Source organism: Phytophthora parasitica (assembly GCF_000247585.1).
Source record: "Phytophthora parasitica INRA-310 unplaced genomic scaffold supercont2.47, whole genome shotgun sequence".
Lineage (NCBI taxonomy): Eukaryota > Oomycota > Peronosporomycetes > Peronosporales > Peronosporaceae > Phytophthora > Phytophthora nicotianae.
In genome coordinates this window covers 41,160-64,351 of record NW_008649033.1, presented here as the reverse complement: position 1 = coordinate 64,351, position 23,192 = coordinate 41,160, and the positions used below count along the sequence as shown (strand labels likewise).

Sequence of the window (23,192 nt, the reverse complement as noted above, 5' to 3'; positions counted from 1 at the left end):
ATTGATAGCCCACAATTACTACACATGTTATGGTTATAATACAGTGTCAGATCCCCTCTTCCAATACTTAGCGATAATACTCCGTAGTTCTACCCGTCATAAAAGCATAACACGCTCCCCTAGTTCGAAGACACCCTGGAGAAGTCATGCGACAGGATACTGAAATCAAACAATGTCGCTACAGTGGTGCATGATTGTTGCGCTAGTTACAAGTTGCGCGAATGTCGTTCTTCACCGGTTGGGTCAATATGCACCCTCTTTCGCATAGAATATCAGATATCATCCAGTATCTCGTCAATTAATCGTACTCTTAGTAAGGAAGTAAAATTGATCCCACCTAAACTCTGGATCTAAATATCCAGAGAACAATCATATTGGTGGAATCAATATTTTATGGTTCTGAATGGCCCATAGGAGTATAGCGGCAATATTCGCAATAAGATAGTGGATTGTGAAATTGATCCAATCAATAATTGCAATCAACAATATCCCTCAATACAATACACTTTTCCTTTCCTTGAAGTGTTGGAGTTAAGGACCTTAACACCTTGATAAGGTAGCGCACACACGAAGCCTTCCTTCGAATACATGTAAAAACGATGTCTGCCTTTTCAAATTTCATTCCAATGCCTGGTTTCAAGCTCCAATCCTGCCTCTAGCCCATAAATCGGAGAGGCATTCGGTCTGCAAATTACCAAATCGCAACCGATTTTGGCTTGTTTCGACTTCAAATCCTTATCTGCCTCTGCCCCCTCCTCAATTTTTTTAGACTCTCAGATATGTACTGGTAAGAAGCAATCAGAGTCGAACATTGAATGACCGACATGTAAGTACATACACGTCAGCAAGAATGTAAGATACAAACCCGACATTACGCGCCTTGTCACTAAATATAAATAGAGCTGGTTACGACACGACTAAGCTTCCACCATGGCTATGTGAATTACAAGTGACTTATGGACGATGAGCCATTTCGATAACATGAAAACACACGATACAAGGATCAAACGGTATGCAAGTCCGCAAATAATGCTTACTTCGATAATAAACAGCTCTGATTTCTGTTTCCTACCGTATTTAGACAAGATGGCTTATCCTGGCTGGATAAACCACACTTTTTATTTCTCATTTGATCTGGAAATGGTGTATGAAATTCATACACCATTTCCAGATCAAAATGAGAAATTCTCGGTTCAAAATGATTAATTCTCAGATCAAAACGAGATGACCTGTAAGCAGTTATATGTTCAACAACTAATTTCCTGTTAGATCTAATCACGAGCCAACCGTCATGTCCCCTAAGCACGCGCGTGAAATCTGAGTGTGGGAGCTGCCATGGAATCGCAAAGGTCTGGGGTGACTTTGGTTGACATGCTGTGCTAGACGGCGCGCATCATGTAGTTTGTACAATGCTCAGCTTTCGTCAGACCTAGTGGGGAGCGCTTGTACTTCATCGCTAAACGATAAGTGATCGGTCCAGGCTGGCCATTGGAGGTTGCGTGAGTTCTTTGCCTTCAACACTTCTGGAATTATATACCCCATGAAATTTGATTTTGATTTGTAAATCATATTTGACAAGTGTTTTGTTTTGATCTGACCATTTCTTGTTTTGAACCGAGGATTTCTCATTTTGATCTGAAGAAAGGTGTACTTGAAGTTTCGGGCAAACCCAATTACCGGAAACAGCAAAATAAATCGATATGCTAAAAGGGAGTGCCCGGTTTCACTATGTCAGTATAAGTACGTGCTATGGAAAATCGTTGTTGTATTTCCCCCGACCGTAGACATAAACCTGTTATAAAAGGCACTCGGCAGCTCTCATAAACCACAGAGTGCACGGACTATTCTTTTGATGTTAACTAATCGACCACGACAATGATCATGACCAGATAACATGTCACATATATACGTTGTGATGGCGATTTGACTATAACTCACATATCAACTTGCTCAGTCAGCTGGAGCGACGAAAGCTACAGCGTGGGAAACGTCTTCATTAAGTACTACTTAACTTAATAAGTGGTAGGCACGCTGCGATGCGGACGGAACGTGCTCTATGAGATATATCCCTTGTCGACATGATAATGGGTATTTTTTCTTAGCTTTTATAATAACAAAAACCGGTACTTACACTAGGGCTGAGGCGGAGGAGCATCGGGACACGAAAGCGTTATTGGCAAGTGTTGCTCTTGGTTTTTAACTATTTCAATCTGTTTCTAGATAATATACATGTGGTCCACTCTAATAAACTGTGGTGGTCAATGAATACAAGTTTCAAGACAACAATCGAAGAATAACGAATTATTCCCCTGCAAGCTGCTCTGCAGCACTTCGTATTGCTATCCCAGGACAACACAAATCAATATGTTTTGCTCGTCGCGAGATGGTGCGTGTAGAGTAGGAACTGAATAGGAGGTCTTCCCTCCCGATGGAATTAAGGCCCTCGTAGTAAATGGGATTACGGATAGGATGGACGACAACTTCACTCATCCCAGCTAGCCGGTGTTTAGATCCTTGGGAGTATCGGATTCAGCTGTAATACATGTGTGCGTGAAGTCAAAGTGTGGACCAGGCCAGCCACTCCATTTCTAGAAAAACGCCAAGGCAGGGAACTGAAGCCATCTCGTCATGGGTACTTCCAAAACTACGCTGGTTGTAGCTATCTATCTCGTAGCTGTGGTTTGCTCGACAGTGTTAAACGATGACATGTCCAACGATGCTAACCCTACTGCGGCGTACTTAAGACCCGACAACACCGCTGATGAAGACCAGAACAACGAGGAGAGGGGGGTTAATTTAAACCCACTATCTGGTTTAACGAAGCTCACAGCGAACATCAACTCCGTTGTGGACACAGCACGACTACAAATTTGGCTCCAATTACGAACATCGGCCGATGACGTGTTTCGAAAGATGAAGCTTAACTCGGTGAAAGGCAATTTATTGACAGACCCCAAGTTCTTAGGTTGGGTAAAATATGTCGACGATTTGAACCAGAAGAAGCCCGAAGCAGAACGTATATCTGCGGCTGCGGTGCTGACCTTTCACTACATGGACGACCAGCTTTCGACAATGCTTAATGCTGCCATGAAGAATCACAAGACGAAAGACCTCGCGCTTACACTGCAGGCTCAACGCCTGGAGGACTGGAGACGTCGTAACACTCACCCAGTTGACGTCCTCGATCTACTCAGCTTGGAGAAGAACAGCATTCTCGTAAATCCGGTACTAACTTCTTGGTTCAAGTATCTGGACGAATTTAATATACGACATCCCAGGCAACACGTAACCCGGGCGAGCGCATTATCGGACGGCCTTGGCGATTCTAGATTTGCAAAAGTACTCGAAGAAGGTCTAAAAGCCGACAAAACGAAGGCTATTTCGAAAGAAATGGAGAGAGAGCTGTTTGCAGAATGGGGAACGAAGAAATTTACTCCCGATTTCATATTTGGTGTGGTGGGGCTTAAAAATGTTATCGGATATGCAACAGGGCCGATTCTTTCGGATCCAGTTTTCAAGTTCTGGGTCAGGTATATGAACGAGTTCAACGTCAAAAATCCCACGAAGAGAGCGACAATTTTTGGTACGCTTACGAAGAATTACGGTGACGAGGCTCTAGTGGATATGCTCGTTGAAGCAAAGAAGGTTGTGAACACGAGGACGGCTGCTAAAAGCTTGGAGTCACAGCTGTTGCTTAAATGGCTTCATCAGAAGTTGCATCCAGGGGAAGTTGTCCGTTGGATGAACGCAGACAAATCTAATGAAATGCTGGGAACGTACACGAGGTTATTCAGCGCAAGATATCCGAAAACTACCTCGCAATGAATACTTTCACAGCCCGTGATAAGTTTCTTTAGTAAAGTCTAAAGTTTTTTTTTTTATCGATGATCATTTTTTGTTAAACTTACGTATATTCTACCCTGGAGTAAGTTTGGTGAGAGATTGTCGTGGTGATCGCGAGTTACTGCTGATGTTATTGCTGTGAGGTAGTGCACCAGCAATGCGTGAACGCATGATGGAGCCAAAGCGCTTCACCTGGCGATACTTGAGAATGGCTACACCTCCATGTCCTGTTTTCGTCGTGACTGCAGAAGCTTGAAGATAGTTGTGAAGCGTATCCAGTTTATCCTCCAATGACACCAATGGTTGGGGCGTAAAACCGCCACTCTCCTCAGTATGATCTTTCTTCTTGTCAAGTACAGGTGCACCCATTCGTGCGCAAATAAAATTGTGGAGACGTTGAGCTTCATCGCGTTCTTTTTGCCAGATAGGTTTTGGACGATCAACTACAATAGACAACCGCTTGAATCGTGGACTGGATATTGTGGGCGACGTGAGTGTTGACCCCAAAATGGTTGACGTTCGTCTATCTCTCTTGCTCGCTTCCAGTTGTACACACCAATCATGTGCATGTTCGAGATGAATCCATTTACGAGCAGGAAAGACACAAATCATTGCACTTTTAAAAGAGTTCGAAGGCTTGAGATTCATCGCATACGTCACAGCCTCCGTTTCAGACGACAAAAGTGTATGTACAGCAATGAACGGCTCCGGATATGGCGAGTTGGCGACTTCAAGTTGAGAAAGCACAACGCTACATACAGCGAAAGCATTTCGCACTGAATGGAGCGTTTGTTTCGGAGACAAGTGGGGCTGGGTATCAAGTTCGACAGCGGTTCCTGGTATTGATACTTCAGCTTCATCGCTGTCTGCTACACTCCTGGTTTGAGAAACCATAACTTCCTGGAATGCCGCCATATTTGACCCCACAGCTTTGGACTGCAACGAACCCGACGATACATCATGATATAGTGCTCTCGTCTTTGGACTCTGGTTGTTATTTGCGCTTGTGTCTCCGATTTGATGCATTTGGGGTCGATCCTGGTCAAGTTTTGAGTGACCGGTACAAGGTATTGTCGCGAATCTATTGAGTGGCAACGCGTAGTATTTAACGCTGGATACTCCGAAACTTTCCTGTTGTCGCTCGGTTACTTCGCGAATCATATTGAGAGACCGAGCAGATTGAAGAATCTGGAAAACTGGTGATTTCTTAAATGTATCCTCCGATCTCTCTTCAGTGTCTTCGTTTTGAATGGCAAACAGCACGTAGTCCACCTCGTTGGAACTTTGACATACTGCATCGGGTCGTGGCGACATGGCGGGTAGTTCACGCACTGGACTTTTTGCCTTCGACTGCAGGAGTCTTGATCTCCGAGCATTGTGGCCTTGAGGTTTACGTTCTGCTGGACGAGAGAAAATAAAATTTTCTTGTAAAAGATGACTGAGCGCTTGAGGAGTAATTTTCAGACTTCGACTGGTAGGCCTCATTACAGAAGGGTGAGGTAATGACTCTGACGAGTTGTCGGTAGCACCTGGCAGTACTGCGGTAGTATCATTACTGTTGATTTCTTCCTGCTCACTGTCCGTAGTTTTCATATCGTCCCAGGATCCGTTCGGTTTGTCAACAACTTTGATGTCGAAAAATGCCAGTGGATTTCCCTCTTTTAACACTTCATCCTGGCGACGCCCTTCAGCAGCCAGAACGCTATCCAACTGGCGCTGTCGAGCAACACTGGGAGGCGCATCTATGTTAAATGACGTCACATAGCTACCAAGAGTCTGGTCTTGGGGGAACACCTTCTTCATCGCCTTCGCCTCTGGTGTCAGTAATAACAGCTCATTTGCTGGAACCAACGCATGTCGTGCTGTGTTCGAAAAAGTGCTACTTGACTGCGCAGACTCGTTCGTGTCGTCTCTGCGGCTAGTTGAAGCAGCAGCCAATGCAGGTAGCTTGACATCTCCACTGGAATCTGTCGATTTAGAGGTTTTATTCGTTGTTTTTGCAAGAATCCCGAAATTTGAGACTCTTTTTGTAGCATACCTTTTGGATACAGGGAGAATCTTTTCGATGCGTTCATGGTTGACGTGCTCTCGCAGCACCTTCTTCTTATAGTTTTCCCACTTTTGTGTCTTGTGGAATCGATCCAAGTACACGATACTCTCCGCGTGAGAGTGTGCTGCAGCTCGTAGAGTTTCTCGAGCTGAACGGGATAATCGATGGAACACATCGTATTTCGAGAGTAATAAGACTTCAACTGGAGTACTTGCACTCACAGTCACTTCGCGATGTATCACTTCGTTGAAATTCACCCCAGCAGCTCTACAATAGCACACAAAGCAGTTTAGTACACAGATGGCTACATTATCAGAAGATGGCTACATACGCTTCATCACCAACCACACGGAAGCGACCGATGCGTTCCACGAAAACCTCGTGCTTTACTTGTGTAAAAGGGTCCGTGATCTCCTTGGTGACGACCAGCTCTCCACGTACAACAAAATACACGTGTGTCGCTCGATCCCCCTGTTTGTATAGCACACTACCGGTGGACAGTTTCTGCTCCAGTAACACGTACGAAAGCTCTTTCAGCAGCTCTCCTGTCCACTCTGGCGTCTGAAACATCGGAATCTGATCTAGAACACCCACACGTTTAGCCATATCTTTCTTCTGCATTCTCCGTAGAGTCGAATTGTAGTCTTTTTCACAAATTACCAAAAGTTGGCACTCTTCACGTGTTATCACCGTAGCACTGCGTACACCTCTGCCTTTCATCAGCGCTAACTCACCAAAGTGAGACCCTTCTGCAAGGTTAATAAGCTTAGTCATCTGCATGTTCCCCTTAAAGTCCTTCGAGTTGATATTCACATCCACCGAACCACTAAAAATGATGTAAAATAAATCTCCAACTTCGCCCTCACGGAACACACAGGCACCAGCAGGTAGAGTAAGGAAATCCACTACCACACACAGCTCGCGAACGAAAGATTTCGGTAAACTTCGGAAGAATTTCAGCATCTGAAGATACTCACTGAGCATGTCGATGTCGGCCTTAGTACGTGCATGTTTCTTTTTAGTTAATACTTTAATATATTCCCGTTGTGTACGCTGTGCCGGACGCTGCATGCCGATCCCGTTAGCGATCTGCATACGTGACAGGAACTCGAGTTGGTCGTTTTTAAGCATCAAGTTGTAGTCATTCCGCGTGATTTTTACCAACTCCGTGGCAGTTTTGGCCAATACAGTTGCCGCACGGACGTCGTTGTTAAGTAGTGAGCGTTCACCAAAGTAATCGCCTTTGCCCAGTTCACACACCGTGACTTCCACTACTTCACCGAGGATACGTTGACTGACACGGACCTCAACTGTACCACTGAAGACGATAAAGAGTGCATCGCCTTCATCTCCTTGTCGAAAAACGGTCTCGTCCGGATGGAAAGTTACACAGGTCATACGCCGGCATAAGAGATCAAGTTCTGAAGGTTGTAGCCGCTCGAAGTCGGTCGTGATTTTGAGCTTCGTGGTCTGGAACCAGACACCAAGAGACTGCAGATCCAACTGGGAACGCTGTTCGCAGTCTTGGGCCAGCGCTCGACGACAAGATTCTTCTAGAATGAGTGTGCGACCGTAAAGTTGATGACCCTTAGCCGTGTCGTCCAAGTCGAAGCCCGAATGCACTCCATTAAGATCTTCTACAATGTCATCGTCCACTTCTTCCTCCTTAGTTTCTCCACTGTCCAGTAGTGCCCCTTCTTCACGCAATTCATTCTGTTTCTTACGCAACGAAGATAACTTAATCCAGTGCGCCATCACACTCGATTGTTCCGTCGGTACAGCTGCCGCTCGGGTGAGCTGCTTGGCAGCGAGTGCTTGTTGCACTAAATTCTTCATTTCGCGACTTTTTAGCATCTGCGCGAGTGAAATACGCTTGTCAGTGGGATTTCCAGAGGTATTACCACCGAGCCCGAGTCCAATTTCAGGAATTTCACTTGGTTTTGGGACTTTACGGGCTACGCTCATGACGGCAGTCCACGGGTCCTTCTTCTCCGCGGGTCGAGTTGGCTGCATGGCTACACTTTCTTTGCCGCTCTTGAGTTTGTGCATGGTCATAATCGAGTGGGCTGCTCGACTGAAACCCTTGAGTTTATTACCTTGCGGTTCATTTGTTTTTACTCCGTTTAAACTCGTAGTGACAGCGTCACGGACTTCGGACTCATCTGTAGATTCCACAACATCAGTCTTCGCTGCTTTCGCTCTCAAAGCCACCTTCACGACCGAGATCCGACCACGGGCAGCTCGTCCTCTTCCCTTCCCTCGTCCTTTACTAGGCGTCGATGGAGTCATGACACGCGCGATATTGTACAAGACAAAAACAGCTTCAACTTCTAAATATGGCTACCGGGGAGTATGGCTACATCAATTATAAAGCCATATTAACAAACCCCCTTCCAAATTGAATACAGTTTTCAACCAATCAAACGTTGAGAATCTACAATTCCTCTGGACCCATCCAACCTTCATGACGTCCACCCCGTTAGAGGACTCCGCGCCTCCCCGCGCCACTACAGAAGCCCAGAAGACGCCTCAAGACGCAATGGAGAACGCGGCAACACCCGCTAATACCACCACCCAATCCAAACTACGCACCAGCCACCGCGCAGCCGCCGCTGCAGCCAACGCGTTCATGGCTGCACAAGTGCAAGAAGAGGCGGCTCCATTGGGCGTCGTCATGGCTAAAGGTTTTGGCTCCAAGCCTGCGAAAGCGCAACCCAGCAATCCTCCAGCTCAGCAGCAGCCGGGCAACCTGGGCATGTTACTGTGTGCGGCAATAGGAGACGAAGACACGAAGAAACGAGCCACCGAGGCGCTCCCTCCAGCCCCCAAACGAGCCAAAGTAGCGAGCAAGTCAATGCCACAGAGCGCAGAGCATCGAGGCAAGAAGCGTCGACAAGCGTCTGTATACGAAGCTCCTATGGAGGCGTCGCCCATTATCACAGACCTGCCTCCACTGCCTTTTACAACCCCTGATGCCAAGAAGAAGTGTAAACTTAAAAAGGTAGCACCTCTCAAAGACAACGAGAGCGAGGACACTCGCCACTGCGAGTTCTGCAGGAAAGTAGCCAACATCTGCGTGCTGCTGCACTGCCACGCGTGTCGTCGCGTGTACCATTCGGGCTGCTTTTTGCACGCTTTTAAGTCGTTAGTGGACCCCAAAATCCCCATTTTTGACCAAATGGAGCGTCTGCAACTGGAAGCACCAGAACGCAGAGGCAATATCTTCCGCTGTGCGTCATGTAAAGCGGCCTTCTTGGACTTCTACGAGAGCGATGGTTATCTCTGGAACTGCGACTGTCCCACGTGTTTGCAACCGGAAAAGAAGATTTATTATCGCCAGAGGAAATTGGTGCAAATGATGAACGAGATGGAGCTCGAGAAGCAACGGAAAAAGGAGAAAAAAGGCCAAAAAAGTGGAGCTAAGACGCCGACACCTCCTAGTCGGTCGAACTCGGTATCACGCAGTAGACGGACTAGAGGCAGCGCTACACCTAACGATACGGTTGTTACCGCTCATGCTGAGACTAAGGTTGTGAAGGAGAGTAAAGCTGAGCCGATGGATGTGGACAGTGGACTACAGACTGCAGATTCTAAGAAAGAAGAACAGATGGAGAGTGATGAAAAGATCAAGACACAGAACGCGGAAGAGCTTGATCAAGAGGTTACAGAACAGTTGAAAGTTAAGTACGAATCTGGGACGCCACCACTGGATCTATCTGGAGATGAGCTTGTCAATGCTGTGCGAATTGTTCACGACGAAAAGAGTGGAGGGTGGACGTTTCCTGTTATGTGTTCTCGAACGTCAAGTCTTCATGTGTCAGGGATCATGAAAACGGGCAGTTGCAAGTGGTCTTTGAAAAAGATGGGCTTCATCCAGTGCGATTGTTGCGCTAAAATATTCAAATTCTCCGAGTTTGTGCACCACACGGATAGCGCCTTAGTGAAAGACGCCAAGTGCGCAGCGGAAGATCCGATGCCATTTTTGTTCGTCGAGCATCGCGACAACACGCAGCACTCCTCACTGGATGATTTCCTACCAGCTTTAAGGAGTTGGGTGGGGCGACAGAGTGCGAATAACACGCCGACTAAGTCGCGAAAGAGCCGCAATTTGAAGCCTGAACCGGTTGAAACACCGACGATACCGGAGCCAGAGGTGGACGCATCCATGTCCAGACTGCGTACACTGGCACTGTTTAAACGTCCAAAGCACCGGAAGGACAACGTTCCTTTCGACTTTGTGGCTCAAATCGTGTGTCTGTCGCCCAAGTACGTGATGAATATGGCCAATGGAAGTCTGGCTGACCGCGTTGTGCGCTCTAAAACGGCAGCACCTGGCGACTCATTCCCTCGCAAAGCTGGCTGGTTGGCCTTCAGCCGCACAGCAACTCAGGACCGCAAGGTTTTGTGCGTTTGCTGCGAGAATAAATTTATTATTGACGACTTTGTGGCGCATGCTGGCATCTCGCAGACGGAGTTGACGAAAAAGCCCCGACTGCTCTTGTATGTCGTGGAACGAGAGGACGAGTCGGCATTGATGCCGTACAGGACGTTTGCTAAAGATCTGGAGGCTGCAGCCACGAATAACGTGCTGGATGCGCTGCTGAGTGGGCTGCATTTGCCACCTCCGTCTCCTCGACCTCTTGAGCTCTGAGAGAAATAGACAATGGGAGTGCGTTTAGTGATTGCTTGGCCATTACTGTAGGACTATGACTATGGATGGTCTCGAAAGAGCTAGTTGAGATTTCTAATCTGCTTGAAAGGTGATGCATGTCATTAGCAGTAATTGAAGTGCTTTTATTTCAATAGCGAACGTATTGCGGAATTTTCAGGACGGATGTTGGCTTTTTCAGGATGATAAATATAGAAAGGTTAAATATTAAGTTTAGAGGTGATTGGAGCACTGTGCAGGCTTTAAAGTTTAAAGTTTAGACGCTTATCTGCAATTGAACTTCCATTCATGGCTTAGAATACAGAAAAGCGACACCGGCGATACTCTACGTGGTTCATACAGTAGCTATTGTTAGAAAGAAGGTGGAACCATACTAATAAATGTAGAAGTGCGCAGGCAACTCCACCAAAAAGCCGTTCTCTGTAGTGGAAAGATCGATTGCTGTTGCTACTCGCTCTATCGTCCCAGTTGCGAGCGTCTTTTCTGATATCGGTGAGATTCGTACATTGCGGATCCAACGCAACGGAAGGGTGTACCAATGACTCAAAGGAAGATAAACTGGATGCCAGAGGTCAAACATATTCCAGCTCTGACGAGATGTGAATCTCTCACTAGATACGTTGGTCACACTCTGAAGTCCGCGGCATTCAGATACTAATTAGTGTAAACAAATAGTAAAAGTTCCTATAAGTAATGGAAATCAAGGGCTCGCCTGGTACACCTGTGTTAATATCTCAAGGTTTATCGCTTTCGGACGATATGTACACAGTAACACCGCCATTTTACTCATGTGTTCGCTTTCTCGGTTTGGATCGTCGCCCACACGTAGTAAAGCAATATTCATATCCTACAGGTGTTTGATTGGATCGCCAAATGATTGTCATGACGCTGCAGGGTACAGCTTAATCCTTAGCGTCGAAAAGAAACTTTCTTAGTGGACTGTTAAAAGGACAACATTCGGGCTCTTTTCGCCGTAGCTAGTACGTAGCTGACTCATAAAAGATGTTGGAGTGGACGTGATGCTATCAGATAGGTCAACGCACTGTGCATCAAGAATTGGATGAGCCATCCATTTTGCTAACAGCACGGGTAATGCACCAAATTGAGCAAATTATTTCCCGAGACGAGGGTTTAGTGGCGCTTCGATAGGTTCATGTCGGGTTACTTCTTTTATCTTCTGCATTTATATTTTGAAATCATACTCACACGATAAGATTCTTACATCTCCTACCTCCACTTAAGAAGTTTCCATTTTTAAATGTATCCACTAACGATTCCGCCAGTGACGCTCAGAATTCAGTTATTTTTTGCGTCCAGATATTTTATTTTTCATTGTACGTTGCAAACCCATCAACCGATATCAGGATACGTGTACTTCCGTCTTTGAAAAGGCACAAAATTAGACAGGTTCGTGCGTACTTGGCGATTGACCCGCCTTGAATTCCATCCTGACAATTCCGCACTATGTTCGACCCCAGCCCAATCATCTAGAAAGTTGCATGAAACGTAGAGAGTCGCTTGCTGGAATTTACAGGATGTCCATCCTGAAAGAAGCGTTATAATGGCCACTCCTATCCCCCCCTCCGATAATTACAGTTAAATCCTCACGAATAAATTTTTCCAAAAACAAGTTGCTTTAGTCGGCTAGTCACCTCTTGTCAAGCTTTGTGGTCCGTGTCGCCGGGTGATCGATTGCAGAAGTCACGTCGTAATATATGTTTTTAATGTAACATGATTTTGGCTGTAAGGCATCATCTAGCGTACACCCCGGTCAGTATGAGAAATCATGATTAGTTCTCTCTGCCAACCCTCCATAATGCCGCGATGTACACGACGAAGCTCTGGGTGCCTATAGTTAGCGAAAACTCGCTTTTAAGTTCAATGTCTTTTTGTTTTGAAATATTCTAGGGCCGCTTGCTGCTGTGCGTCCATTCTTATAGTAACGCGTCCTTAATAGGTCATTGAAGCTTCACCAGTGGTGCTTGCCATTTCACTCCCACATATGTACTTCCTCCGAGCCCTTGAAACCTGCGTCTCCTCCTATCGCACCATGACATCGTGCAGTCATACTGCTTGAAGTTGAAAGAACGTTGTTGCGTTTAATGACGACTCCAAATCTCAAACAAAATGCAGGGCTGGTAATAAGGTGTTCCATTTATGCAAATAGAACATTCCGATCAATGGCAAGTTCCGAGAAATTACAATCAAGTACTGGTACTCTTTTATACAGCAAATACTGAAGTCCTAAAAGTCTTGATATAAATAGTCAGACAATTTCGACAGTGTTGCACTAGACATTTCCAGGGCGTTTTGAATGTTTCACATTTTCGTTATACACTTTAAATCTGGCAAGGCGGTACAAGCCCGCATTTCGTTTCCTACTGCAAGGTCACGAATGTATTCCTCGAAGACACCTAAAACGATTTTGAGATAGTTCCTCCATGAAAACAATTCGGAAAATCTGCCGCGTCTTGCCATTCTGCAATTCCATACTCCTTGGTTTACCCTTGTTGTTCAGCTAAGACGCACTATTTATTATCTTCTGCCTCAAGAACAGCAGTTGCATCAACTTGTTGGCTCGACAGCCAAATGATTACGCAGTTTGCCCCAAGATGATTACATTGCAATAGAGTTTCAGTGAAGCTGTGGTTGTTACTGAATACATATAGGTTCTGGTTCTTTATATACAGAGTGAGTTTGACGAATGCGCACCATGTCCGCTCCAAATAGATTAACAGGTAGCTCCCACCATACAATCACACTTAAAAAAAAAAACTAGCTCAGACACACAACAATCTCGAGGGCCCAACCAACAATGCGATTCTTCTACACTGGAGTACTGGCTATCGTTTTCATGGTGTATACCGTCTGCGTTTCTACGGCAACTCACTTGCCATCTACATCCAACACTCGGAGTACCTTAACGCTGTCAGTTAGGTCGTTGAGAACTATCGCGAAGAAAGGGGCGTCGCTGGAACGGTATCCAGTCTGGTTAAATCGAGTGCGTCCAAAGTCATCGAATCCGCGGCTTTGAAAGCTTATTTGGCCGCGAACAAAGATGGGATATATGTTCTGAACAAGCTGAAACTCGGTAACGACGTCCTGGAAGTTTTGGAAAGCCCCAAGCTGAGTAAGTTATCCAAGTACATTTCAGCTTACAATTTGAAGCACCCGGACGAACAAATCTCGTTAGTTGGAGTTCTCTCGACTCGCTACGGAGACGATGCTGTGGCAAAAGCCCTCGTAACTGCAAAGGGGCGCACCAACACGGCTGAATTGGCGGCGAGTTTACAAAGACAGCAGTTGAACGGTTGGCTGGACAACCAGAAGTCCATTGAATATGTCATGGGAAAACTGAAGATTGGTGACGACTGGACCCTAACTATGTCGAGTCGGAGCTTGGACGCGTTGGACAAATATATCAGGCTGTTCAACGTTCGATACCCACTAGCTAAAACCGATATCACGACGGAACTTGCGAAACGCTTCGGTGGCGAAGCCAAATTCTCCCGTTTGGTTGCAATTGCTTTGCAAAGGCCACAGTCACGACGAATGTACGCCAATGCTGAAAAAATCCAAAACGCTCTGTTTAAGCAATGGAAGGATCGCGGTTTAGATCCCATGAGTGTTCTTGTTCAAGTATTTAAGGTGGACGAGAAAGATGTGGCTTCTGCCGGTTCTGCGTTGAAGAATGTTGTCGAGCGTTACAAGAGAGAGGTCTATCGTGGCCCCGTCGAAGGTAGTTTTGTAACTCCTCGTCGTTCGTAGTTGGTACGAAAACTATCAAAATGAAGGTCGTTTCCACAGGAAAAAAGACCTGGTACGAGGATTAAAACATACTCAGGCTAAAAAAAAGGAAATGGTTAATGGAAGATATTGTTGATCAGCATACAAGACCGTCTTCGACTTAGCTGGAAACAGACTTATTTCACCTAACAAAAACTACTAGAATTAGATATCATAGATTCATTCACGAGCGCAATTGGATGTACTTGGTACAGCAAACGTATCTGTTAGTAGAACCCTTGATTCTGCGGGCTCCATCAAGATACTAGCGGACCACTGGAAAACAACATGTTTTGGTACAATGGAAACAAGCTATAAAAAAGAGAGAGGAAAAACGGGTCCAAATAGCCACACTCTTTGAAAACCGACAGTCCAACACTTTTTGACATGCAGCACAAGTCCCAAACTTCAATCGAGGCGCCAACCTCTGGTGGTACTACAACGAATTAAATTGCAGGAAGCATTACAAGCCTATTTGGTCGGGCATAATATAATTTTTTCCTGATATTTTGTCAAATGCATACGTAAAATCTGTACTGTGGAACATTTAGCAAGCTCTCGTAGGTTGTTCACGGGCCGAATCTGCTCAAAATGAAGCGGCCAAAAAGGTCAAATCGAGTTTTGGAGATGTTAGGTTCCAAAATGCAGTCTCAACGTGCCTCTTCCAATCATTATGCAACTAATAGTGCGGTGATCGTGCGGTAAGTGCAAGTAGACCATGCTTTGAGGTAGCCTTGTATTGATCTCTGATGCTTGCTTCGCAGATTTCAACGGCTTGGGGTGCGATACAATCTGTAAAGCTCAACTGGGTCAAAATGACAGAAAAATATGCAATGATGAATGGATTCCACACAAAAAATCTGCTTGTTTTTCTCTAGTTACTTCGTCTTCCAGATTTTGATAATCTGCGTTTAGGCAACAGTCTATACTGTTTTAATCCAACGATGTTACCAATTGTATAAACAAACCTTTAGAAGCGACAGAATCAAGTCGCTGATATTCACCGTTATTGACATTGCTATCAGCATGTGCGAAGTTACAGCTATGAAGGCAACCCAAATTACCTTCTCTTGGAAGGTAACCATCACCTTAACTGATTTCGCTTTTAAGAAAGTCGCTGGCACTGCACTCACGTGTAAGTGACGAGGCAGCTTAAGGTGAGGCGAATGTCATAGAAGAAGCTTTCATGCGTACCAATCGAGAGACGACTGAAAGCTGCGTGAATTGTACAAACGACATTTGGAACGAACGTAGAGATCATGTGCTATAGGAGTTCATCAGTCCAGCGTTTGATCTCGCTACGCCTTATCCGTTCAAAAGTATTTGTCTGTCCGACAGGAGTCGAGAGTACGGGCCAAGATCTCTTACATGGTGTGCTGTCCGAAGGCCGTAAATGGCAAACAACACGATAGGTTAACCTCATCTAAGTTGTTCAATTTCCTGTACTTGTCTAGTAGAAAAATCTAGGGCCGTTTTAGAACGTACGAGGCTTCGAGACAGAGATCCATTTAGTCATATATTTGGTCCATCCTAATTGTTATCATGTAAGTGCAAAGGCTGTCCTCAGCCGATGTTGTGCCATGCTACCCTAGTATTCTTCTCAGTTGTTTCCAGCAATCGAATCGTGCCACCGGTTGAATTGCTTTAGCTTACCTTGGCAAGCGATTGCGATAGCTTGATCATTCTACGGATTTTTGTGTTCTTTCTTCTTAGCAAAGTGCATGCCTATCAATAGGAAAGCTTTACCGTAGGCATGCACTATATCTGAAGTCTCGATACTCTTGCATAAGAGCTATAACGGCAACTGCAGACGATTTGATTGGCTCTAAGAGCTATTTCCAGCGAATTGATTGCCTGTATGGACACGATTCAGTCGTGGCCTTTCATGTGTAAAGATTGGGGGACCAGAGAAAATCTATTGGTTATGTGGAGCATTTATGGGATTTTGAAACTGCATTTTATTCATTTCCTCTATTTCTGGTCAAAAAATAGTTCTTTTCGTGTTATTATAACTGAAAACTTTCGCAAATGCAGATGGAGTTGCCCCTTCTAGTTTTCGTCCAAACAACAGCTACGAAAGGCGTCGGACCGCTTAGGAGTCCGTCTCCGTTCTCTATTAGTGCTGATAACAGCTAAAAAGAATAAAAACAAAATAAAACTATACCAATAGTTATTTATTATTATTCTGTCTACACGTAGTCAATAATTAATTAACAGAGAATGACTGATTTACCCTTACCGAATTTTATGACAGGGTCAGAAGCAAAGTTTGTCAATAGTGCTCGAAAGTACACGAATCTATGTATTAAGCATGCCTGGCCCATACCACTTAAAGTGGTAGTGGCCTTGTTTTTTTAATTCGCTCTTTAGGACAGCCTAATGTCGCTCCAACGTTGGTATTGAAGTGATCGAGAGTGCTGTTGGCTTCACCTTTTCAAAAGCGTAGGTGCATTGTACATTCGATCGAAAATAAATGGGAGAGAGTTGCTCTATTGTATCTTTTGCACATCGTACTAGCAGGATGAACGCCAATAGGAAGCGGTTGACGAGTGCCATGCCGTGGTAACCAGTATTACAATGCAACGACCTCTGGAGGGTCAAGTTGCCCTGACGATTTTCTCCAGCAAGACACTGTTTTCATCGAAGTGTATGAAACTTGTAAATACATATCTGCTAGTGTGTTTATACGTAGAGCTAACTTAAACAGTGGTCTTCATGAGCGTACAATTTCCCATCCTTGTTAATGTCTACACGGTGTAGGCTACACCTCCACTAAAGCTTGGAGGCAAACCGCCTAAGAATGGAGATCTCATGCCAGCCTAAGGCAACGAATATGCTCGTAGATGTCCAACTAGCACTAAACATAGGGCACAGTCCAGCTCACTTCAATTTCCTGACACGAATGCTTCAAGAGTGTTATTTTCCAGGGGGTGGATTCGACTTTTGGTAAGTACATCTGTAGAACCACGGATATTCAATATTCTGTCGGATAAACATGCACTTTATGATAGGAAATGGAAGTAAAAATGTGAATATTAGTAGTCACAGAATTCATCTATGGTCACTGCGCTAGAGGGAGACAGCTCAATGCGTTGTCATCATCTCCTTGTAAAACTTGTTGTATTCCTGAAGAATGATCTTATCCGGATCAGTACGCCAAGTGTTTTGTTTTAGCAGCAGTAAGTTGAAAATATCATCCTGAGTTTTTCCATCGTAGAACCACCGTGCAAACTGCGCAGTCTGCAACTCCTTCGATATTTTCTTCGTTTGGGCAAGCTGCTTCCCCTGTTGTAGTAACTGTGCGACACCCAAATCCGTGTAATGAGTAGTGAGCGTTACAAGCAAGGTAGTCTCCTTCCCGGGATTCACCCGGTTGAACTCGTTCAGATAGCTAGTCCATGCGCTCAGCTTTGGATCAGTGAGAACCGTCAAATCCGGATCGTTCAGCTTCAGCAATTTGAAGACATCGTTGGGCGATTTCTTCTTTGACAACCATAGCTTGTTCTGTTGACTCTGCAACTTCGTCGCAATACTTTCCGTACTTGACACTTTCTTCGCTGCTTCGATCATCTCTGAAAGAGTCGCTTCATTGTATCGCTTTGCCAACAACGAGAACAGCGAGATGGCATCGTTAGGATTGTTCCTGTTGAAATCATCGACGTATGAAGTCCAGGTAGAGAACCGCGACCTCTTGAAAAGCGTGGACCCTGTTTCGTCCAGTTTTAGCAACTTGAATACATCATCGCCCGATTTTCCAGCATCCATCCAGACCCGCCTCTGCTGAGCCTGCAACAGGATGGCGAGACCTTCAGTGGTCGAGACTTTCTTGGCCGACGCGATCATTTTAGCCAGCGAGTCCGGTGTGTACTGCGTCATCAACTTCGACAAGATCATCTCCTCGGGGTTCTGCTTTTCGACCTTGGCCACTTGGACCACCCAAGTCATAAACTTCGGTTCTTCAAATTTCTTGTTTCCTGCCATATTCAGCTCTAGAGTCTTGAAAATGTCGTCGGTAGATCTCCCCTTTAGCATCCAGGAACGGTTCACGTGAACTGTCCCTAGTAGAGCGTGATTGATCAATCGCAGAGGAGAATCAACTGGGTGGAAGACTCTCAAGCATTACGAGGATACAACATTGAGAGCTGCTAGGAGAGAGTAGTAAGGAGGACAAGTAGGATGAATTTGACTAAAACTAATCTTATCACTTCGACATTTCCCTCCAATTACTCAAGCGTCCTTGAGAACTGTACTTCAGAACCGCCCCTCAACAGTATCATGTAAACTTACAGATAAACCCACTCGATAATGAAAAGTGATTAACAATGGATATGATGTTAAATATAAAGTACCCTTTGAATAATACAACCATATGTCCTCAGGGGCGTTTTTTTTTAACCCTTTCGCGATAAAAGGAAGCAGAATGCCCCCTTTTCCTGGTTTTCAACTAAGTACGACGATGTATCCATGTTAAAGGAGGCAAAATGCCTCCTTTTATAATTAAGTACGTTTACGACAGGTCGTTATGGGCATAGAAAAACCAAGCAAATCACACTTGGAAGATTTGAAGGTGGTCCATCACTCGCCTTAAAGGAGGCAAAACGCCTTCTTTTGATACCGACTATCCTAGATTTGTATACTATAGTTCACTAAAGTGGCTCGCGAAAGGGTTAACTGTTGTTGAACCTCAACATTTGCAGCATCTATGTGCATAGTTAATTAAGCAATCTACCTAGAAAAGGTTGTACGGGATGTAGTACAATGCGCACCTTGTTTTCGGCACCGGTGTAATCTTATATCCGGTGATAATCAATTTGGATTTGAAGACGTTCAGATGATAAATCACCCTTAAAAAATGATGCAGTCTAGTTTTTGGTTTGGTCCACTTTGTCGAAAATGAGGTGCACGACTGTACTACAATTCAACCGACTCGAGCTTGTCCTTCAAAATCCCTTGAAAGTTCCCGTGGTATAGCTTAATCACGGTGAATGTTTTGATTACTTCACTTTTTGGCCACTCTTTATACGTAGTAACGCCATTTAACTTAGTTTCACTAAATCGTGTTTTAGCAACCTTCCGGTGGGTTCTGTAGTGTAGTTTAGATAAACTACCAATGAAAGTGTCCATTTATATACGTCAAGTATATATATAGTGTTTACATAGATATTGGAGTGCAAGTTAAATACTACTAAAAGTGTGTCAACAGCAATGAAATGTTCAGTATTTTGAGATAAAGAAGTTAGATTCAGCATTCGTAAACCCAAACCTCCGCGGAGAAGTTATTCCTGTGACAGTTACAACTTTAGTTATTCCCGTATCTTATTTATTTTAAAGAACCATATCGTAACCTTCCCGACATATTAGTGAATTGGTCATTTATCAAGCTGCATATTTTAACTTGTACAACTCGTCGTAGTTACTGTAAATCCTCCAAACCGCCGTGTCTTCTGGTCGGTCTTGAACTCGAAGCCATTTGTAGACAGAGGTTGGGGGTTTCTTGTTGTACATCCAACGGAGAGTGAGAGAATCCAGTAAGTTAGCAGCGATTTTCTGAGTGCTGTCGACCTTTGTTGCCTCCACCAGCATATTTGCTAGAACACCATCGTGTTTGTAGTGCTCCTTCAATATCGAGAGCATGTTCACTTTTCGCGTGGGGTTTTCCTTTCTGAAGTATTCGACGTACAGCACCCAGGTGTTGAGAATGGGACTGTCGAACAACTTTTCCCCTGTTTTTTCAAGCTGCAATCGTCTGAAAACGTAGCTTGGTGCATTCCCCTCGCTTAACCAATACTTAAGTAAATCCCGTTGCAATTGCGTCGCTAGATCCTCTGAGTTCGGGTTTTTGCTTGCAGCAACGAGCATGCTTGCCAGATTTTTATTCGAAAAATACTTTGTCAAGGTCGAAATCACAGGTATAGTCTCCTTGTGGTACATTAAGTTGTAATAGTCCGTGTACTTCGTCCACGCGATAAACAGTGAGTTCTCCAGAAGAGTGTCACCTTCCGTATTCAGCTTCAGCATCTTGAATATATCAGTGGGGGACTTCTGCTTCGTAAGCCATGCGTTAGTCAAGTCTGCTTCGATTCGCACTGCAATTTGCTCCGTAGTTGGGACCTTATGCGCAGCGACCAGCATATCCACCATGGTTTGTTCATCGTATTTTGTCAACGTGGAGATGAGAGTTGTTTTTTGGTCAGGGTGCACCTTGTTGAAATCGTCCAAGTACTTTGCCCAGGTGACCACTTGAGGCTGTTCGAAAAGCTTGTCTCCCGCCTTATTAAGCTTCAGCAACTTGAACACGTCGTCTGGGGATATATCCTGAGTGATCCAGCGCTGGATCTGCTCTGTCTGTAGGCGTTTGGCGACAGTCGCAGTCGCAGGGACCTGCTTCGCTGTCTCGATTATCTTGGCCACACCGTCGTCGCCGTAGTGCGACGTGAGTGTCTTGATTAGAGTAGTTTGTTGCTTAGGATTCTTGGAGTTGAAGAGCCTCATGTAGTTAATCCAGGCTTGTAGTTGCGGGTTAGCTAGCAGATCGTCAGCTATGTTGTCGAGCGTTAGAAGCTTGAAGACGTCATCGGTGGATTTTCCAGCCTCGAGCCACGTCTTGAGCCGCTTGGTAGTAGTTGACTTCAAGGAATTTGAGAGTTGTTCTAAACCGGCAGTGACACCTCTCTCTTCGTCATTTCCATCACGGTATGAGCGGTCGTGTGTCCTCAGGAGCCTCTTGGTGGAGTCAGAGTGCTGATTGAGTGGTAGTCCCGTGTCGGGTGAGGCGCCCTGAGATCCCGAAGCGACGAGGAGAGAAATAACTGTCAGCAGCAGAATCTTCAAAGGAGCCATACCTCGACACCAATTCCTTGTTCTCGTGAGCACCAAGCAATAGGAAATGCGAAGCCAGAGAGAGAGAGAGAGAGAGAGAGAGAGAGAGAGAGAGAGAGAGGGAGAGAGACCACTGCAACGCGTCGAATACAGTGCAAATCGTAAGAGAGCCATCTCCGTATCGAACCGATATTATCGACGATAATCCGCCTATGCATAGCAATTCTAACTTTCAAGTGGATGCACATACCAATGATACAAATACCAAGAGCGTTGTGTACGAGTATGCAATAGAAGTATTACAGTAATAGTAGGTTTTATATTCGAGGTGAAAATGTCACAAACGTTTCCACTGAGCAGCAGCACAATATGTTTAGGTGTACCAAAGCTTTGTAATGCTCCAATATCAAGAGTGTGACTTTCAAATATTAAATAGGTTTGATAATTGGGTTTATCCTGGGATTATCCTGGGATGGAACGGTTTTGCTTTTTTTCCGTTCCCTCGCAACTTGACGACCAAGAATCACCTAATTATTAAAAGGGGGGTCGAACATTGCAAAAAGCGGGCTTAAGATCCCGACCAGGTTATGCTCATGTTTTTGACACAAACCTGCTAGTTTCAAAACAAGCCACCTCCTGAGGGTGGCTTACATTGAAATGAGCTAGTCCTTTTACATCCAAAAAAAATCTCCCACCGACCCAAGGCGCGTCGTGCAGCACACATGTGGGAGATAATTGCCGCGCAGAAGACTGTACTCATAACACGGCGCTAGTGCACCAGGGCACGCGCTCCTGTAGCCTGTGACGGCGCCGCTGCCGTGTCTCTGCGAGTCGTTGCTTTTGAAAATGCAAAATAAATCGACTCCCTTTTTACTGTTTCTGCTCAGATTTTGTGCACTCTTCTGCTTACAAATTGGACACGACTCTACTTACTTTTTGGATTATATTTGAATCTTCGACCCCCCCCCCCCCTAATAGTGGATGTCAGACTTGGTCAAAATCCAAAAATTATCCCATACCATTTCGCCCCAAACTACATGAGATTTTCCGGTAAATAGCATGTCATTTCAAAATCACCCACCACTGGAGGTGGGTGGTTTCGAAGTACCAGGCGCCAATTGGCGTAAATATAAAATCCCTTTAACGTATTTTCAGTCTTCTTTCCTCATCGAAGGGGAACATCATGCGTTGCGAAGGCGTTTTACCTTTGTCTATCCAAGGCAATACACGTGCTGCTGACCTGAGCGAGAACGTCCTCACGGCGTTAACGGCTTTGGCTTCCATTCTGCGACACCAGTGAGACGTCAAATCGTGGCTTGTAAGCTTTCTTACCGTTGTACCCTAGTTGTCGTTGTGTTGCAGCTGTGTAGCTATGCCAAGAAGGCACTAAGCCACTGCTGAATCCTCTAAGGTCCTTCTATCCCCTGAAGATTATCGTGCTCTCGTAGAGTGGGTTGATAACGTCAGGGCAATATACAAAACGGATGAGAAAATGAAAGCTGAAGCCATATTGGTGCTTGTTGGCAGTGGATGTCGCTGGCAAACACGCGATGCCTTTCTGTCAAGTCACAAATGAACTCGAATGACTCTATTGTGGTGCGTGCGACGCTCCAAAATTCCTCGCTATCTAGATTTTGAATGAATTATTTCGCGAATTCTCGACTTCCCACCCAATTCACTCTTGGCCTCAACCAGCGCCGCGATCGAACTTGCACCAGGACTTCGTATAGCTCCCCACGGTTGAGTCGACAGGGAAGCACTCAAATCAGTCATCAAACGGAGAGCATCCACCGAGGTCTTCATCAAACTCTTTCTCAAGTATTGCTAGAGAGAGGAGATCAACGATCTCATCCGTAAGCGCCTGTCGACCACTGACCTTGGGCGGGAGAAATTAATGCAACCAGAAAAACGGCCCTGCATCCGAAAAAATGCCCTGCACTTTAGGACAATATGCAGGACCAATTAATGACTTGCCGGACATTTTTTCGGGCGGATTATGGGTACATTACCCAAAACGGGCAGGTC

The 23,192-nt window shown here is 45.2% G+C and overlaps 6 protein-coding genes across 6 annotated transcripts; 3 read left to right on the top strand and 3 right to left on the bottom strand.

The window, feature by feature from the left end:
- Positions 1-2,628: 2,628 nt before the first annotated feature.
- PPTG_15322 (hypothetical protein) lies at positions 2,629-3,825 on the top strand (the record flags this gene model as incomplete). Its single annotated transcript, XM_008912376.1, has 1 exon — positions 2,629-3,825. One exon carries the CDS (start codon positions 2,629-2,631, stop codon positions 3,823-3,825), a length of 1,197 nt encoding a protein of 398 aa, XP_008910624.1.
- Positions 3,826-3,915: 90 nt separating this feature from the next.
- Positions 3,916-8,182, bottom strand: PPTG_15321 (hypothetical protein; the record flags this gene model as incomplete). Its single annotated transcript, XM_008912375.1, has 2 exons — positions 3,916-6,160; positions 6,225-8,182. The coding sequence occupies 2 exons, from the start codon at positions 8,180-8,182 to the stop codon at positions 3,916-3,918; spliced, it is 4,203 nt and encodes a 1,400-aa protein (XP_008910623.1).
- Positions 8,183-8,314: 132 nt separating this feature from the next.
- On the top strand, positions 8,315-10,715 carry PPTG_15320 (hypothetical protein). The gene has a single exon (XM_008912374.1). The coding sequence runs from the start codon at positions 8,358-8,360 to the stop codon at positions 10,542-10,544; it is 2,187 nt and encodes a 728-aa protein (XP_008910622.1). The 5' UTR covers positions 8,315-8,357; the 3' UTR covers positions 10,545-10,715.
- A 2,662-nt stretch (positions 10,716-13,377) lies between these two features.
- On the top strand, positions 13,378-14,330 carry PPTG_15319 (hypothetical protein; the record flags this gene model as incomplete). The annotated part of the gene is made up of 2 exons (XM_008912373.1): positions 13,378-13,419; positions 13,500-14,330. The coding sequence occupies 2 exons, from the start codon at positions 13,378-13,380 to the stop codon at positions 14,328-14,330; spliced, it is 873 nt and encodes a 290-aa protein (XP_008910621.1).
- Positions 14,331-17,432: 3,102 nt separating this feature from the next.
- On the bottom strand, positions 17,433-18,380 carry PPTG_15318 (hypothetical protein; the record flags this gene model as incomplete). The annotated part of the gene is made up of 1 exon (XM_008912372.1): positions 17,433-18,380. One exon carries the CDS (start codon positions 18,378-18,380, stop codon positions 17,433-17,435), a length of 948 nt encoding a protein of 315 aa, XP_008910620.1.
- Positions 18,381-19,724: 1,344 nt separating this feature from the next.
- Positions 19,725-21,188, bottom strand: PPTG_15317 (hypothetical protein; the record flags this gene model as incomplete). The annotated part of the gene is made up of 1 exon (XM_008912371.1): positions 19,725-21,188. The coding sequence occupies one exon, from the start codon at positions 21,186-21,188 to the stop codon at positions 19,725-19,727; it is 1,464 nt and encodes a 487-aa protein (XP_008910619.1).
- Between the last annotated feature and the right edge of the window lie 2,004 nt (positions 21,189-23,192).